Source organism: Leopardus geoffroyi, chromosome B2, assembly GCF_018350155.1.
Source record: "Leopardus geoffroyi isolate Oge1 chromosome B2, O.geoffroyi_Oge1_pat1.0, whole genome shotgun sequence".
Lineage (NCBI taxonomy): Eukaryota > Metazoa > Chordata > Mammalia > Carnivora > Felidae > Leopardus > Leopardus geoffroyi.
In genome coordinates, this window is record NC_059332.1 from 116,742,030 (window position 1) to 116,760,455 (window position 18,426).

General features: G+C 37.1%; 1 protein-coding gene across 8 annotated transcripts in view; it reads left to right on the forward strand.

Moving 5' to 3' along the window:
* LAMA2 (laminin subunit alpha 2) overlaps nt 1-18,426 on the forward strand; it is a 614,828-nt gene that overhangs the window by 350,194 nt on the left and 246,208 nt on the right. For all 8 annotated transcript variants that reach the window (XM_045499528.1, XM_045499531.1, XM_045499530.1 and 5 more), the window contains 2 exons: nt 4,135-4,262; nt 14,788-14,874. In XM_045499528.1, the coding sequence (XP_045355484.1) occupies nt 4,135-4,262; nt 14,788-14,874 (215 nt within the window). The remainder of the gene's footprint in view (nt 1-4,134; nt 4,263-14,787; nt 14,875-18,426) is intronic.

Here is an 18,426-nt window from a genome sequence, read left to right on the forward strand (position 1 = left end):
CTCATTTCCCTGTAGAATTTAAGGCAGACTCTGCTATCTTTATTTCTTAATGTTCTTTCTTCCTCTTGCTCAATGTTTCCCCCCTTTTCTTCCACTTAAAAGCTTCTGGGACAAACCCAAAATGAAAATTCAGGGCTTTGTCTCAATGTAATTTGGCATTTAGGTTTATTGATGCTCTTTCTGTTTTCTCTGTATAAGATTTGTTTAATTGCATTGCAGTATAAAGCACGATAGCCTTAATTTGTGGATCCGTAGATTTTTCCAATGGCATTTTCATGAATAGAAAGACTAAGCGATTTTCATTTTAATTATACCATGAGTCATTTAAAATGTACCTTGGGAAAAATATTGAGTTACCTTTAAACACTTTGCTAACATGCTCTAGGAACTATTCAGCGCAAAGCTGATATGGAGTTGCTTTCTTTAAACCTGAAAAGACAAAATAAATATATCACAATGCCAGGCTTATAATGTTTCTAATAGTAATATTTCATGTTAAATTCATTATGATTAAATCAGATAATGCTGTTGGTCCATTTGGTTGTGTGACATAAGAATCAGAGCCCTACTTTAGAATAAAATGTTTTCAGCATAATTTGGGGAGGAAGAAGGGAGGAAACAGTGATTATCTGAGAGCTTCTACTGATGAAACCTAGTTTATTGACTCTGTTTTATGGACAGAAAAACAGGAATCCACCTTTAAATAACAGAAGGAGTCTTAGGGAAACAATAGAGATTGTGTCAATAGAAACAGAATCTGGTGTTTTCTGCATTTTCCATTATAGCTGGTTAATACTGGATCATGTAAGATATTTTCTGGAGACATTCAGATGCCTTTTATCTGAAATGATATTGATAACTAAGTGCTAATATCCCATTTTGAGCATATTGGTTCTGATTTGATCCATGAAGAGAAAAATATTTAAATGTTACACATTAAGGACATTTTTAAGGTTTACTTAACCCACATTTTATCTTCTTTATCAATTATGTATGCTTTTCCCACTAGCATTACACAGAGAATTTATGAAATTTACAGATAAACTGCTTTTCAGTTAGCTTGGTTTGAAATATGATTAGAAATTAACTGAAATGGGGCGCCTGGGTGGCTCAGTTGGTTAAGCGTCCAACTTCGGCTCAGGTCGTGATCTCACGGTTTGCGACTTCCAGCCCCACATCAGGCTCTGTGCTGACAGCTCAGAGCCTGGAGCCTGCTTCAGATTCTGTCTCTCTCTGTCTCCCTCTCTCTCTGCCCCTCCCCCCACTCTCACTGTCTCTCTCTCTCTCTCTCAAAAGTAAATAAACATTTAAATTTTTTTTTAAAGAAAGAAATTACTTGAAATATATTTTTGATAGCAGATCAAAATCCAGACCTCTTTTATAGTGTAGGTCTATCTAAAAGGTCATTTTAACTCAAAGTACATTTGAAGTGACCCAGGAAACATTTAAAGCCACATGGAAAGATTGTATCCTTGACCTTCCTCACTGTTATTGTCCAATGTGCTATGAATGGACATTCAGAAATCACTTTATAGCAGGACACCTGTAAAAATAACCAGCCTGTCAGAGTGCACCTCTCATGTTTTCAGTTCTGATTTCCACTGTGTTGTTGCTTCATGCTGTTTTATAGTTTCAGTTGCAAAAACACTTGAGTGTTAGATTAATGTTGTGATTTCCACAAAATGAAATACGACATTAGTAAAAGTAAGCAACTTCTATATGTTCTTTTTCTTTTAGATCAGGAGTCAAGGAAAAACAGCATGTCTAGGTTATGCAAGATCCCCAGTGGAGTTTTAGAAATACCATTTTAAACGTGGTTAAGATGATCAATTTTCTGATCTTATTTTTAAAACCCCTAAGTCTTTGAAAGAGATGATTTGATCATGTCAATATGACAATATGCAAAGAATATTGCAAAAACAATGTAAGTTTTTAGTAACAGCCAACCTTAGTTAAATTTGAGGACTTGAAAGGAATTAGTATGAAGATGAAATCAAAGAGGAGCCTTCCTTCATGATCCATGCTTTATGCATTCCATCTTAATATGCTGTTGTTTGCACAACTGTTAATAGTAAAGGTAGTCTCTGTGCTCTCTTTGGAAAGGCTTGCTAAATGGATTTGAGAGACAATTTAAAGTACCTTGGAGAAAAACCTATTTTCAAGTATCGCGAGATTAACTGAAGAATTATCTATTCGCTTGTAGTTGATGAGACTGCCATGGGATTTCAGAGCTTGAAAACTTCATAATTCATAGGCTTGAACTTTCTCATTTTATAGAATGTGAGAAATGCAGAGTGTTAAATGATTGGTTTTAATTTCATATCTTCTATTCAATAAAGAATCTATTCCTCTCTCCAAGGTATTTAACAGGTTTTGTTTAAAACCATGTATTTATGGGGCCCCTGGGTGGCTCAGTCGGTTCAGCGTCCAGCTTTGGCTCAGGTCATGATCTCGCAGTCCGTGAGTTCGAGCCCCGCGTCGGGCTCTGTGCTGACAGCTCAGAGCCTGGAGCCTGCTTCGGATTCTATGTCTCCCTCTCTCTCTGCCCTCCCCCACTTGCAATCTGTATCTCTTTCTCTCTCTCTCTCAAAAATAAAGATTAAAATTGTTTAATTAAATAAATAAGCATTTAAAAATTTAAAAGAAATAAATAAAATAAAACCATATATTTATTTGCGTTTCTATTAAATCAATTTACTACATGTAATTAAAATGAGCTTCTTTAAAAATATACTGATATAGGGGCACCTGGGTGGATCAGTTGGTTAAGCGGCTGACTTCGGCTCAGGTCATGATCTTGTAGTCCGTGAGTTCAAGGCCCGCGTCGGGCTCTGTGCTGACAGCTCAGAGTCTGGAGCCTGTTTCAGATTCTGTGTCTCCCTCTCTCTCTCTGTCTCAAAAATAAATAAACGTTAAAAAAAAAAATATATATATATTTATATATACACTGATATAATATTTCAGACCTTTCATTAAATTAGGCTGGCCATTCCAAAAGTCAACCAGATTTGATAAATACTTACTTTATCTTTAAAATGAGTGTATATTTTAGTGATTTCTTATACATATTTAATTACTGATCATAAAAATAAGGATTTTGCACCCCTAAGCTCTGATGAACTTTTTTCAACATGAGAAAAATAGAATTTCATATAGTTGTGAAAATAAAAATGTATTTCAGTCATAATGAATCCATACTGGATGGTTTTTTAAAAGGAATTAGGTATATTTTATTGAAGAAGTTAGGTTTACACGATGCCAAAGCATTAAAATTTATCAAATTGTGCTATTGAAAGATTTATAGACAATCCCAGTGTTTGGTTCACTGAATTGTTCATCTTTTGTGAACACAGTCTGAGTTGATAAGTGTACTTTAATATGAAGAAATCAAGATACAAATTATTTTATTTTGATTTTTTATCTTTGAAGAGGACATAACCAAGCATTACTACTTTGAGGAAAAATGCAGTTTCATTAAAAATAAAAAATGTTGGAGAGATTGTTAGGCGCCTTGTGGTTTCATTATATATTGGAATACATTTAAGCATGTCTCAATATTCTCATTGTTTAATTATGAGCCAGGCAGGCCCCTCACAGATGTAATACATTAGAGCATTGTCCCAATCATCAGAGCCCACTGGGGTCCAAATTAATCTCTGAGGTAAGAGGGTCATCGTTCCAGAGCACCCGTATGAGTAGCCACTATCCTCATTAAATCACCAATTTTAAGCTGAGCAATGGACTTTTACCTAGAAGCAGCTACGATTTCCATGAGACATATACTATTAGGACTCTGTGACTATGCACATGTACACATGCATGCATGATCACATGTATTTCCTTATGAAAAACATCAAAAAGTAAAGAAAAAGGAAATAAGATTTATATAATGAAAAAAAGGTATAATGAATTTCAGTTGTTTTTTGTTAAGCATGCATATGCTGAGACTGGCGTGTAGTTCATAAGCTACATATTAATTATCAATGCTATTTCCCAGCTGTAAAATTGACCATTTAATGTGGAAAATTATTCTTCCTGGCAGGGAATAGACTAATAGCTCTGTAGAACAATTTTGGGTAATATATTGATGCTTGAGACCAACATAATAAACTCTGATGTGTGTTTCTTCCTCAGAACTGTAAGGATCACACAGGTGGCCCATACTGCAATAAATGTCTTCCTGGTTTCTATGGTGATCCTAGTAAAGGAACCTCTGAAGACTGTCAGCCCTGCGCCTGTCCACTCAATATCCCATCCAATAAGTGAGTCACAAACTTACCTCTAATGATTTGGGCATCCAGTTCCGCAAGTGCACTTATGATATAAAATGTTTCTTTCTCTTACCACATGTAAATAAGTAACGAATAAATGCAGTGACTTTCTCTGGAAGGTAATACCAGTTTTTCTAGATATAAAATATTTAAAGTTGTGGCTATTTATTCTACAGAATTTTTAATATCTGAGTTCTAGTCCTGTGATTTAATGTACGAGATAGAACTAAAATATAATGTCTAAAGCAACTATAAAGGACAGACATATTTTATACAAATATATATACGTGCCCACATGTACACACACATACATGCATGCATGTCTTCATGCTGTAATAAAAAAAGCCAATAACACTGGGGTGCCTGGCTGGCTCAGTGGGAGAGCAGGTGACTCTTGATCTTGGGTTTGTGAGTTCAAGCCCCACATTGGGTATAGAGTTTACTTTAAATAAATAATGTATACATATATTTTTAAAAGATCACTAACACAAATATTGCTCATTTGGATCCCAGTCTCACACTATTTATTTATGAATCTTGGGCAAGTCACAAACTCCTAGAAAAGGTAAAGTAAGAGATCAGTCTAGCTGATCTTTAAGCACCCGTCCTATCCTTTGGTTATCACACAGTTTATCATATTATCATATGATATATATCAGTTTATCTTTCTTTTTTAATATATTTTTTAATGTTTTATTTTATTTTGGCGAGACAGAGAGACAAGAGTGCAAGCAGGGGAGGGGCAGAGAGAGAGGGAGACACAGAATCTGAAGCAGGCTCCAGGCTCTGAGCTGTCAGCACAGAGCCCGACGTGGGGCTTCACCCACAAAGTGCAGGATCATGACCTGGGCTGAAGTCAGTACTTAACCGACTGAGCCACCCAGGTGCCCCTATCAGTTTATCTTTCTAAAATAGTTACAGCAGTAAGAACTATATTTAAACTATATGAATATTGAAATATGGGTGATAATAAGCACTTTATTTCATATAAACTAAATATTTTAAAAGTTTAATGAAAACTTGGTTCAGTTTTTCCAGTCATCTAGTTTTTATTCTTTATGTTTAAATTTCTTTCTAATGGGGCACCTGAGTGGCTCAGTTGGTTAAGTGCCTGACTCTTGATTTCAGCTCAGGTCATCATCTCACAGTTCATGAGATTGAGGCCCATGTCGGACTCCATGCTGAGGGCGCAGAGCCTGCTTGGGATTCTCTCCCTCTTTCTCTGCCCCTCCTCAATTTGCTTATACATGTGTTTTCTCTGTCTCTCAAAAATAAATAAATAAACTTTAAAAAAATAAATAAAAATTAAAAAATAAAAATGTTCTAATTTCATCTAGAAAAATAACCTTGCAATCTTGGAGAAGACTTTTATTTTTTACATTTTTTCCGTGTTTATTTATTTTGAGAGAGACAGAGAGACCGAGAGAGAGAGAGAGAGAGAGAGAGAGAGAGAGAGAGGAGAGAGAAAGAGCTGGGGAGGGGCAGAGAGAAAGGGAGAGAGAGAATCCTAGGCAGGCTCCAGGCCCAGAGTAGAGGCTGAGGCGGGGCTCCATCTCATGAACCCTGAGATCATGACCTGAGCTGAAATCAAGAGTCAGACACTTCACCAACTGAGCCACCCCGATGCCCCAGGAAAAGACTTTGAAAAGTATATATTTTGTCTGCCTCTTCCCCTTCCCTGTTAGGGGAATACTCTATTCCCGCTGCTCTAATGCTCATTCTGTCCAAGTGGCCCTCCTTAAGCAAATACCTAAGCAAAACCTTGAATCATAAATTTTTTTTATCTTAATGGGGGCATACTACATTGAGCCAAAACCAATGTTTTTGTACTAGTAAAAATTGTAAATAATGAGTTTACAAGTTTAAATGAGTTTAAACTCATTGTAAATAATGAGTTTAAGCGAAAGGGATTTTTTTTGGAGACTTCTTAAAGGTAAGTTTAGTGCTTAATAATGTTCACATTATATTAGGCACTTTCCAGCTATTTCTAAATGCTGTGATAATGCCTGAAGAGCTTAAATTTTTAGTGATTTTTAAAAAATTCTGTCAGCTGTAGTCTTTTAACCTAAAGGTGTTATCAAGTTGATCATATTTTGAGTGAGGTCTTATCCAACACACTGCTAATGGAAATAGTCTTTTGTTAGAGTCAATGAATACTATGAGCTAAAGACGTTGAGAATAATGCTGCCATTAAGTTTAAAATCCTCATTGGAACTGCGATTTCTACTTTTCAGCCCACATGAAATCCTCTTCCTTCTCTCCAACAGTCCACCTCCTTCAGAATTTTACACCTTAGTCATTGGAATAAAAAAAGAGAAAGCATTAATATTTAATAAAAGCAGACTAATTAGGTATAGCACTACACATTCCAATAAAGTAAATATTAGTCCCATTTTAGAGATTAAGAAAAAATGCTCCAAGTGGGAAAATAGCATTATGGAACCAATTCTGGAACTACATTTCCTTGATTTAAATGCTAAGTTCTAAACTTTCTAGCTGTGTGACTCAGACAACATTACTTAAACTCTCTGTGTCTCAGTTATTTCATCATTAGTTGTGATAATAGGACTTTCTTATAGGATTGTGAGAATTTTGTAAATTAAAATACACTAAGCATTTAAAATAATGATTTGACATGCTATGTCCAAGACAAGTACTGATTATTATTAAATAACTTGCTTAGAGTCATATATTAAAGAAAGTATCAGGGGTTCCTGGGTGGCTCAGTTAGTTAAGCATCTGACTCTTGATTTTGGCTCAAGTCATGATCCCAGGGTCCTGGGATCAAGCCCTGTGTCATGCTCTGTGCTGACAGTGCAGAGCCTGCTTAAGATTCTCTCTTTCTCCCTCTGTACTGCTCGTGTGCACATTCCCAATCTCTCTCTCTCTCTCTCTCTCTCTCTCTCTCTAAAATATAATAAAATAAAGTATCAGAGTTGGAATTTTAAGTTTAAAGTCAGTGTACTTTCCAATCCTCTGCAATCTACATTGAGGATTTCTTTTAAAATCACACTGCATTCAGTTTTAGTGATAACATTAAAAACAATTAAATGAGCAGTTGGGTTAATGTATATTAGTGATAAAAACCTTTCCAGAGTTTAGGGTGCAAGCTTGGGTGGACACAAAACTAAAGATCCTTTGGCATCCAAAGGGTGTCAGTGAAGTGGAAAAAGGCAAAAGGGAAATCTACCGGAAAATAATAAATATAGGAGAACAAATTAAATTCCTTCATAATCAATGGTGAGTCCTCCCTATGTTGGCTGTAATATAACATGATCCTTGCTCACTGGTGTACTTGTGAAGGGTTAGAGGACCGACCTGCTCATTCACTGTGGCTGAGTGAAATTCTCCTGGACTATCCAATATACTAGAAACTCATTGCTCATTACTCACTTTCACTGAGGAAAATGGAGGGATTATATTTCGTCACTCATTTATGTGCGCTCCTTCTCAGGCAAAATGTCATAGGTGTTAGCCAACCTATCAATCCAGCAATCCTGCCACTGATTGTATAGTGTGAATCTTAGTCTAATACATTTTGAGAATTATGTCATTGATTGGACATGGGTTTATCCTCCAGTCTGACCAACATTACTATAAATGCAGAGGAGGCATTCATGGCCCATCCTTCTCTGTTTACTGTACTTCTACTTTAATTTTAATAATAGGTTCTAATTGTGTTATTGAAAGAAAAAAGAAAGTCAGTGTCACCATCCATCAGTGACAAAAGGATTGCGTCCCCGTTACAAGGATGGTACTTCCTCAAGTATGTGTATTCCAATTTGGTATAATTATGCAGATCTTGACTTAAAAAAATAATAAAGACAACTCAGTAACATCAGCGACACCAAGTATTTAAAGATCCTTCAATTTCTGAGATACCTTTACTTACATTAAATAATTATTAAATTATTAAATAATAATTTTATCATTAGAAGTAGAACTGAGAATAGACCTGTCGTAAATTTTAGCTTTAAATACAGAATTTTTATAAATAGAAAGAGGAGAGAGTGATAGTCCACTTACTTCAAAAATACTAGTTCTGTGTTTAGAGTTATAAAGACTTAAATTTAGGGGTGCTTGGGTGGCTCAGTTGGTTAAGTGACTTCAGCTCAGGTCATGATCTTGCAGTCCATGGGTTTGAGCCCCGCACTGACAGCACTGGAGATTCCGTGTCTCCTACTCTCTCTGCCCCTCTCCTGCTCACACTCTACCATTCTCTCCCTCAAAAATAAACATTAAAAAAAAAATTAAAGACTTTCAGATTTAAAACAGCGTGGAAAATTAACATAGTTTAGCTGTGCAATTGTGAATAGAAAAATCCATTGTAATCTAATAACCTGAAATGTTTTATTTTTAAATCACTAAATAATGGGACAGTTAGGGAAACTCTTCATTTAAAAAAATTTTTCAAACGTCATTACTATTATAATCTGACTTGAAAACTCTGATGAATAAATTCAATATTCACAAATAAGCCAGAAGATGGGATTGAAATTCTCACAGGTTATTCAGAAAAAAAAAATTCAGCTAAAGGTTGCTGCAACCTTCATCTAGAAGTATAAAGCTTGGTGATAGTTTTGTTTTGGTGATTTATCTGTTTAATCCTTGATCATAAATCTTATAGATCACAAGCATTTTGGCTCCAAATTTCTTAGATAATATTGCTAAATAAATCAAATATGTAGGGAGATAGAGATCGATTGGTATAATTATTATGATATATGAATACAGACAAGCATATAATATTTAAATTATACATATATATCAACTTCATCAACTACTTAGTGTCCACTTTTGCTCAGGCTTCTCATCTTGGTGATGTATATATTTTAGCTATAGATCGTAACTAGGTAGTAAAATTTATCTCTAGAGAAGCAAATAAAAGTGTAAATATTTCAAATGTTTTATATTCATTAATTTCTGGCATCATGTAGCTTATGAATTAAATATAATATGAAAGAGACACATGAATGCCTACCTTTGAACACTTAGAATGTGTTTGAATAGATAATATTATTGAAACCATTTATATCATAAAATTCATATCATTTTGAATGCTACTTCTTTGTATGCATCAGGAATGCTAAAATTCAAAGTTTTAAAAGAATGGAACACTTCTAGAACTGACGTTGGGGCTCACTGAAAAGACTATATTGAATTATGGCTGTTAAAATTAATAGTTTTAATAGAGAATTGTAAATATTCCAAGACAAGAGGTAAATTTAAGGGAATATTTAGCAACATCATGTAGAAATTTTATAGTGTGTTAAATGTTCTAGAGCACTTTTGTACACATTGTTTTATGTCTACATGAGCAGCTATGATGTATTTTACTCGTCCCTTACACCAGAAGGAAGAACTGAACTCTAGAGAAATTAAAAGGCCTCAATCGTGGTCATTACAGCTTGCTTGTGGCAGAACCAGTGTTAGAATCCATATATTCCGATTCACCTCTCTGTGCTTCTTCCGATGGGGCTATAGAAATCAAAACAATTACTGGGGCACCTGGGTTAAGTTGGTTAAGCATCCGACTTCAGCTCAGGTCACGATCTCACAGTTCGTGAGTTCGAGCCCCACATCAGGTTCTGTGCTAACAGCTTGGAACCTGGAGCCTGCCTCAGGTTCTGTGTGTGTCTCACTCTCTGTCTCTACAACCATCCCCCAGCTTGCTCTCTATCTCTCTCTCAAACAATTAATTCGTTTTTTCATTAAAAAAAAAAGAAATCAAAACAATTACAAAGACATTGAAGAGAAGCAAGAAAAAAAGAAAGAAAAGAAAATTAACAAACCTTCATGTTAGACAAACTGCAAATGTTCATCATAAATGATTCTAGGGTTTGGCGACAGTTATGCAAACATTTGGGATTAGAACGTGTTGAGAAAGTGCAGGTTTAATGAACAAGTAATTAAATACCTTAAAATTGAAACAAATCAACATATTTTGGCAGAAACTTCTAAGGCGTTATTAAATTGCAGCTACAACTTAATGTGACACTTTACAGAGAACTTGCTCTCATACTTTATCAGTACGAAAGGCTTTACTAGGTAGAACGTAGTCTCTCATTTGGCTGCATGAGAAAGTCAAGTTAAAGAAAAAAATTGCATCCAAAGACACAGAGAATAACCCAAAATCTAATTACAAAATCCAGTTGTAGACATTAAATAAGATTTCATACTATTTGAAGGTAATTAAAGAAATATGTGTTTGCTTAATGGTTCTCCTAAGAATAAAAACAGAGATCATTGACCTGAAAGGAGGAAACCTTACAAGGACACTTCAGAATTTCATGTGGCCCAAACCACACCCAGGAAGTAAATGAGTTTTCCCTTTGTTTTTCTCCCTTCCTCTCAAAGCTCTGCTCCATGGCCCGTGGTGACGGGGTCTTCTCATGGCCCTTTCCGCAGTAGCTTCCTCTCTGACACACACATCTTGTCCTCTGGTTTCTCTTTCCTGACCTAAATGTTCCAGGTTACAGTTCGTTAGTGGGAGTCCTGCTCCCCTATTGTGTATGCAAACATAGAGCATGCCCTGATTTTGTGGCCCTGATTTTATAATGATGGAGATTTCATGCCAGTGGCAAAAGGAGTGGTTATTTCATATCACATCACAGACCGGAGAGACAATGCAGTTCCCTCTTGCGTCAGCTGTAAGAAAGCTCAAAGCCATATGCTGACTGCCACTTTCAAATAAACATACCTTACGATACGAATTTTGTGTTCTAAATACACCCTTCATTTTATCTTATGTTTAAGTGGCTTTTTTCTCTTTAACCTTTATTGCATCATTTTATCTTAATGTATATATTCTGATAGGTAGAATTAAATTCTTCTTGGAACAAGGCCAATTGTATCTTTCTGTTCATATGCACGTATGCTAGCACAAACACATCTATTCACATACATATTCATACATATACACATATACATACACATATTACATACTTATAAATGGATCCTTATAAATATAAGAATCTATTCAACCAACCATTAAGAAAGACTATTTCAGGGCACCCTGCTGGCTCAGTGGTTAAGCACCTGACTTCGGCTCAGATCATGAACTCATGGCTCACATGTTTGAGCCCTGTGTCAGGCTCTGTGCTGACAGCTCAGAGCCTGGAGCCTGCTTTGGATTCTGTGTCTCCCTCTCTCTCTCTCCCTCCCCCCTCTCATGCTCTGTCTCTCTCTGTCTCTCTCAAAAATAAATAAACGTTAAAAAAAAAAAAAATATATATATATATATATATATATATAGAGAGAGAGAGAGAGAGAGAGAGAGAGAGAGAGAGAGAGAGAAAGAAAGACTATTTCCAGGGGCACCTGGGTGGCTCAGTCAGTTGAGCAGCAATGTGGTTTCTGCTCAGGTCATGATCTCATGGTTCATGGGTTCAAGCCCTGCATGGAACTTCATGCTCACAGCATGGAGCCTGCTTGGAATTCTCTCTCTCTGCAACTCCCGTGCCTGCTTGCCGTCTCTCTCAAAATAAAGAAAGAAACATTAAAAAGAAAAGAAAAAAGAAAAGAAAGACTATTTCCATGTGCAGACCCTTACTATCTAGTCCACTGGTAGCTTCTCATCTTCCTCCTATTTGTGGAGAATGCCCGCTGTTCTTGGATTGCCTGTGTCTTCCGCGGCATGAAGTGGATAATTCAGGAAGCAGAACACTCTCTCTGCTGGTGTAGAGCCAGCCAACTAGTGCTAAATGACATAATCTTGGAATCACTTAAAGGCAACAATGATCTCACAGTTCCCTCTTTCTGTCACAGAAGAGTTAGCTTCATTTTTTGGCCAAAATCAGTGTCAAGTTGCTTGCTGCCGTTGCCAAAACAAATTTCGTATGCGTTTTTGTTGTACGTATTCCTTTCTCCTTCTCATTTTAGTTTTGTTGTCGAAAGTCCTCTTCTCCATAGTGTAACTGTAATAACAGCAGTAAGGGATTGAGCCCTCAGTTTAGACTGTTTAAAGAATATTGAGTTCTGTTTCATTTAAAATTGTTTAATGTTTATTTATTTTTGGGAGACAGAGAGACAGAGTGCAAGCAGAGGAGGGGCAGAGAGAGGGGGAGACACAGAATCTGAAGCAGGCTCCGGGCTGAGCTGTCAGCATCTAGAGCCTGGAGCAGATCTTGAACCCACGAAACGTGGGATGATGACCTGGGCTGAACTTGGACCCTTAACTGACTGAGCCACCAGGCGCCCCTGAAATCCGTTTTATTTAGATGCATCATGTCAAGTACGTATATTACCAAAAGTTTCAACATATTTAATTCTTATCAGTAGAATGATGCTGTCTGGTTAGAGAGAGAAGAGAATGTCAGATTAGGAATGAGAAGTCCTGGGTCCGATGCTCAAGTCTCCTGGATACCAGCAATGACCTTGGGCAAGACAAATGATGCCTGCTGCAACCCATTTATAAGATTTTGTGAAAATGTGATAAAATTGTTTGTAAAAGCACTCTGAAAATGCAAAGAGCTAGTCAAATCTAATATATCGTTATTCCTTAAGATTTTTCCTGAAGAGGTGTTGATTTTTGTCAGTGGGTACATTTTACTTTACTTCTGTTGGTTTTAACTGACACATGAATATATTTAAGAATTTGAAATCTATTTTATGGTTTTACAGTGTCAGAAACCCTGTCAAGCACCTTTGACATGACTTATGGTAAACTAATTTAGGATTTTAAAAAATAGTTGGCATGATTTTCTTTCAATCACTGTAGTCCCACATGAGTGGGAAACCTAGGGCTTCTCGTTAGAGTCACTTTGTCCCTAGATGATGAGACAGTTATGGAATGCCAATTTTAAAATAAGACATACATGTGTTCTAGAGATTTGTCAAAATCCAGTCCTCCCTTTTCTGTCTGAAAACAATAGCAAATCACGAGGTGAGGAAGGAAAAAAAAATCTGTTTCTTTCCATTTTTACATGTGCCTGTTTTCTTTAATGCAGTCACTCGCCTGCCAAGAAAATCACTCCTGGTGAGGTCCTTTTAGGTCACGGGTGACAAGTGCCAGGCTGCTCTCTAAAAGATGGCCCTCCTCTTACAGAACACAGGCTGGCTGTGACTTGGTTCCACTCTTTCTGGCAGTCACCACAACCCCCTCATGTGGAGTCTTTTATCTGGGTAATATTTATAAACTCAAGGTACCCCAAACCAGGCGTTGCCCCCCCCCTTGCCTCAACACATTCATTTTGACTCTCCACTGAGTTGAAATATTTTAAATGCTAGAACTACTCAGTTCTAATAGCTTCCTACTATAAAAAAAATTAAATCTTTGCAGGACTGCTATGAGTTAAGCCAGAGTAATATTATTCAGAAGTAGTACCTGTGATCTGACCTGCACAAAAGTTAAGAAAGTAGTCCAAAGTCATTCAAGTGTCAGGAACAGAACAAGATCGAGACTTGCACTGTTTAATTTGTTGTTCACTCCTTAATTCATTTAGCCATCAAGCAAGCCTCTATTGAATCGTCCTGTCATATATAATAGAAAAATAAATCTATTTAGGGAAAACATAATGGGAGAAAGATTAATTGGGGGCATTTTGTTTTAAAATGGCAGAGCAGCAGAAATCACAGAATTCAGAATGCTTCATAGGTCTTCAGAGAGTGATTGTGTGAATCTTGGGGTAAGGGTTCCTGCCTGAGAGATGTCTCTCACAAGGCAGAGAAGTATGCCGTAGTTGTACCTGCTGTTGAAGGCTAAAGCTGGCATGTAACTCTGTAATTACTGTGCTGGTTCCTAATTTGGTGTTCCATTCTGTTACTTCAGATCCAAACTGGAAATATGTACAAAAAGAGAGATAAACCTTGGAACATGCCAGAAGATGTAGAATGGCAAGGCTTTTTTGTTTTTGTTTTTTGGGTTTTTTTTTTTTTTGATTGCTTGGTTTTATTGTAAATTTCAGCAGACTATGCATGCTTTATCTCTTCTGAAAACTTTTTGGAGGATTTTATCTGTGTAAACAGCAGACCTATGGGTCCACATGGACAGCAGCTCGCACACATGCATGCACTCATGCACACACACACACACACACACACACACACACACACCCATGGAACCAATGCTGAAAGTAGAAAACCACCATTATTTCCAAGATCCAATACTGAGTTTTCCAAAATCTCTAACAGATTTTTCTGGGCTGCTTCAAATTCAGAAGGATTTGGCTAGAAAGCATATGATGCTGCGTCTTGCCGGGCCTGGGGTAACCCTGAAAGGCAACTGTGTGGTGTCACTTGTTACTGATGATCACAGACCCGCAACAGTCAAAAGTCAGTTAATAACATGCCACAAGGCTACTGCTCTCCACTGGGCTACATCCACGTCTGCAGAAATAGTAATGTCATTTCATCCTCGACTGGCCAGACCCTCATCTCCATCTGTGAGACGAGAATGACCAGCTTGTACCCTTTTGTCACAGCAGTTCTGGAGAAAGAGAAATGAAAATATGCTGCTAATGACATTGTGTATGTGCTTCTTCCTTGTCTCTGTTGTTTCCCAACAACATCCACATAGCTTTAGCCCGACGTGCCATTTAGACCGAAGTCTCGGATTGATCTGTGACGCATGCCCTGTCGGGTACACAGGACCACGCTGTGAGAGGTAAGCCTGTACCACACTGTCTTTCAACATGATTTCTACCTTGGGAGCTATAAAACCAGAGGCATTATCATCCTTTGTACTAGTTCAGAAAAGCCGCCACACTTGGTGAGGTGAAATCAAGTTTCTCACTGCATGTGTCAAACCAATGCATTTTGTTTTTATAGTTTATTTATTCTCTAGAAATTGCTCTATAAATCTCCATTCACTCAGAGAATGTTTGATTAATGTTTTAATCTTAAAGGGTAAGCATTAACCTACAGTCTTCCTAGAAAGTATTGCTCAAGTGGAAAGTCATGCACTTTAAGATTTATCTTACTGTCTATGGTGGCACCATTTATTTTTCATAATTAGATTTTTGTTCTTAAAATGTGGCTTAAATGTGTGGTTCATAGTTCAGCAAGTGGCCTATAATTTACCTTAAATATAGTTGAAAATAGAAATAAAATGTGATTTATTATTGTGATTTATAGCCTCCTCTAAGTACTTCTAAGCCAGTATTTTAATTCCTGGTGATTTTATCGGGTTCCTTTGCAGTGGAACCTATAGATAGCATTTTATGTAATTTGTGTGATTATTTTTCTCCTGAAACACTTGTGAAGGAAAGATTCTTCTGTATTTCAGTCTCATTATAAAAACGGTAGAAAATTCTCCCTTGACATCATTGACAAGTACACCAACATCTCTCTGGTTTTAGCACTGAAAATAGTCCCCTTTGCTGCCATCACTGGGGTGTGGGGACAGCAGAGGAAGTGACCTGCTTTCACCAAGGCGAACACCACAGAGGGCTATTTCCGCCTATCCTTTTCTGTCCTTTCGTCCCCCTATTTCAACCAGGCTGCATAAAGTTAATGAAGCAGGAGCCAATCACCCAGAGAGGATTTAGTCAACAGCTAGCAGTCTGAGGACAAAGTGCCCGTGACAGTTCCCAGCAGCAACAAGTACTATTTGTGAGCATGGCAACATCTGTAAATTAGTAATGGAAGAATAGAACTGAAATAAGGATGATTTATTTGCAACTGAGAAACTGGAGACCTTTGTGTTAAGAAAAAAAAAAAAAAGAAGGGCACATGTATATTAATTACTATAATAGCAGAACGTGTCATTGCCAAGACAGATTTACATCAAATGCCTAACCCCGCCTTGGGTCACTACAGGCAACCTTTTTTTTTTTTTTTTTAGCAACTGGAAAATGACAGCTACTCTTTCATAAAATTCCATTAAATCCCACTTATCTAGGTGACCATAGTCCCTGATGTATTTGTATTACTTCGCTTCATGCTCTGTGTTTTCCATACATAGCAGACGATAATTTTTGAATCACCTACAATTTGAAATTCTACATTTTATTTAACAAACGTCAGTTCAGCAACTGCCATGTGCCAGACACGGGACTAGACATAGGATCTAAACAGATGCATTATGCCACCCTCACCTTCAAGCAGCTCACATATTTCATGTGGATAAGAATGGTTGTATTCTGGAGACAGTTCTAATCTGAATCATAAAAACTACCAAGGAAGGAAATACCTCACAGTAAGCATGATTTTCTGTTTAAAAAGAAAATGGAAATGGGCATACATAGCTTATCAAATGGCATATCTTATCTCCAAGTTTTTCAGCCAAAATAATGTTAAATTGTTATTATACGGAAGATGGAATATTATATTTCTCTAGCCAGAATTTGGGTTAGGGTTTTTCAGGAATATTTAGGGTTTCTCATTTCTCTGTATTTATATGAGCTTAAAAGTCCATTATTAGATGGATCCAAAATATTAGGAGAAACATTTTTGGGGATGTTCAGGCTGAAGTAGAAGGAGGGGAGAATAAGGGTCAGAGTAAAAAGGAGATACTGGTTGCATTGAAAATCTTGTAATCAAACCCATTCTGTAACTGATTGGTGTAATCAGTTTGTGCACATCATCTACATAAAATCAGCTTTGGAGAACTGGAGCAGTGTTTCCCAAACCGTAGATGTTTTTGGAATAGAGTTCTGTGATCACACAAGTAAAAGTGCCTATTAGCATGCTGAAAGTTCTGACATGTCCTGGATGGAAGAAATCTGTGTAATGTGTTTAAATCAACCTTTTCTTTTCCTTTCTTGAAGTGTATCTGATGAACATCTTTACATTAGTTTCACGTATACAACATAGTGATTCAACAAGTCTATATATTATGCTCTAACTCAGCATTTTCTAATGTTGTATTCCCATAAATTCCTGATTTTTTAAATCTATAGTAAGAATGTATCTCAGGTGGACAGGAATTATAATTTTATATTCTTTATCTCAATTTAATTTCTATTTTGAGACCAAATCTCCATATGTGAGAGCTGTGAGAGCTTGGAAACATAATCTCAGTCACATAAACTTTAAATTTTCTCAGTTATATACCAATTATTTCTCAATTGTAAAAATTTGTCTTTCCTCTCTTCTCCCCATCTCCCAGGCTTGAACCAAAGTTCTAACAAGTATACTTAGTATCAAGAAGCTTGAATGCTTGAGTGAATGAGTGTGGGTGTGGCTTGTGTGTGGGTGTCCCTGAGTGTTTGGCTATGAGTTTGTATGTGTCTGTGTGTGTGTGTGTGTGTGTGTGTGTCTGTGTGTGCATGTGTTTGGCTATGAGTTTATGTGTGTCTCTGTGTGTGTATCTCTGTGTGTGTTGGCTATAAGTGTGTGTGTGTGTTTGGGGCAAAGGACAGATGGTGAGCCAATCAGTCCTGAGTAGTTCACCAAAGCATATTTCTTCTGACTTCTTCCTTTTTCCTGTCCTCCTGACCACTTTTCCCTTTGGCACCACTGTACCACTTGTGTGGGTACAGAACTCACTCTGCTGCTTTCACTCCACCCTAGGACCCACCAACTCTATTCTCATCCTTTCTCCTCCATCTGCCTTTCCCACTTCATCCCATTTTCTGTTGGGGGATGAACTACAGCAGGAAGGGCCACATTCATAGAAATGGTGACTTTTAGAGCCCAAAGTCCAGAAGATTCCTGTGTTTCTGCTTTGGTCCTTGTCAGACCTCTTCACTCAGTCATGTAGCACAATGGTCTTGCTGATAGAATTGAGGGAATGAAAACAATCATGAACAAGAGGACGGCAAAACAGGATATGACAAAATACTGACTAGTCTCTTTTTTTGAGTTGACACACAATGTTACATTAGTTTCAGGTGTACAACACAGTGATTCAACAACTCTATACATTATGCTATGCTCACCGCCAGTGTACCTACCATCTGTCACCATACAACACTATGGCGGTACCATTGGCTATATTCCCTACGCTGTACATTTCGTCCTCATGACTTATTCCGTAACCGCAAGTCTGTATCTCTCACTCCCCTTCACTATTTTGTCTGTCTCCCCACCTACCTCCCCAGTGGAAACCATCAGTGTGTCCTCCGTATTTATAGGTCTGATTCTGCCTTTGCAAGTTTTTATTCACTTAAAATATCGACTGATATTCTATAACATGTAGAACACTGGTTACACTTTTCAGAAACTTGCTTGGAGTCACAGCACCTGTACTTTCAAGTATTAGTTCTTTCCTCTA